General features: G+C 40.3%; 1 protein-coding gene across 1 annotated transcript; it reads left to right on the top strand.

Moving 5' to 3' along the window:
- Positions 1-203: 203 nt before the first annotated feature.
- LOC126582533 (uncharacterized mitochondrial protein AtMg00810-like) lies at positions 204-935 on the top strand. Its single transcript, XM_050246672.1, has one exon. It carries the CDS (start codon positions 204-206, stop codon positions 933-935), a length of 732 nt encoding a protein of 243 aa, XP_050102629.1.
- Positions 936-1,331: the final 396 nt, after the last annotated feature.

Raw genomic sequence — 1,331 nt, 5'->3', positions numbered from 1 at the left:
GGCACCTTTCTGCAGTATGCCGAGAGCTTTCACAGCTCCCTTCTTTAGTATACTCTGTCCATGAGCTACATATTTCCAACCACCCAAGATCACCGATAATATTCTCCCCCTGGTGATCAGAAGGTGATGGACTCGAACCATAGAAATACTCAGACTCCAAAAAAGTAACATCCATGGTCACATACATATGGCCAGTAACATCCATGGTCACGTACATTGGGTATTATCAGAGTCACTCAGATCATACGTTATTTGTGAAACGGAGAAGTGGAAAAGTGACGACCTTAATTATCTATGTGGATGATATTATAATAACGAGTGATGATACAAAAGAGATGATGAGGCTGGAACGAAACCTGGCTGCCAAATTCGAGATGAAGAATTTGGGAGATTTGAAATATTTTCTTGGTGTGGAGGTCGCTCGGTCATCTAGAGGTATTTTCTTGTCTCAACGCAAATATGTTCTGGATTTATTAAAGGAAACAGGAATGCTGGGATGTAAACCGGTGGACACTCCCATCGTGGAAAAACATTATTTAGGGATTTATCCAGATCAAGAACCAGTTGACAAGGGTAGGTATCAAAGGCTGGTGGGGAGAATGATTTATTTGTCTCACACTCGTCTGGATATTGCCTATGCTGTAAGTGTAGTGAGTCAATTCATGCACTCACCAAGTGTGGATTATATGGCGGCAATAATGAGGATCTTGGCTTATTTGAAGTTTGCACTTGGTAAAGGGATCTTGTATGCGTGTCATGGACATATGAGAATTGAAGGTTTTACCGATGCTGATTGGGCAGGTGACGTGACTAATAGAAGATCGACATCTGGGTATTTTACATTTGTTGAAGGTAATTTGGTCACTTGGCGAAGCAAGAAACAGAATGTAGTATCACGATGCTCTGCTAAAGCCGAGTATATGGGAATGGCATAGGGTGTGTGTGAGATTCTTTGGCTACAGAAGTTACTTTGGAGTCTCGGTTTTAAACAGACATAAGCAATGGAGTTGTATTGTGATAATAAGTCCACCAGAGAAATAGCTAAGAATGCGGTACAGCATGATATGACTAAACATGTGGAGGTTGACAGGCATTTTATCAAAGAAAAGCTGGAGAAGAAGATTGTGTCAATACCGTTTGTGAACTTAGAAGAACAACTTGCAGACATTCTTACCCATGCCGTGTGTCGTAGGTGTTTTGATGATTCACTAGTCAAGTTGGGCATGAGTAATATCTATGCTCCAACTTGATAGGGAGTATTGGAATAAGTCAATATTTAGGAGAAAATGAATGTAAATATTCTATAATTATTAGTCTTGTTTGGGAAGGAC

Source organism: Malus sylvestris, chromosome 9 (genome assembly GCF_916048215.2).
Source record: "Malus sylvestris chromosome 9, drMalSylv7.2, whole genome shotgun sequence".
In the NCBI taxonomy this organism is placed as follows: Eukaryota; Viridiplantae; Streptophyta; class Magnoliopsida; order Rosales; family Rosaceae; genus Malus; species Malus sylvestris.
Note: the sequence above shows the minus strand (reverse complement) of the source record. Positions and strands in the feature narration are given on the sequence as shown.

Bases quoted from the DNA above. Each gene is read 5' to 3' on its own strand.
- LOC126582533 (XM_050246672.1), top strand. From the start codon at position 204: ATGGTCACGTACATTGGGTATTATCAGAGTCACTCAGATCATACGTTA.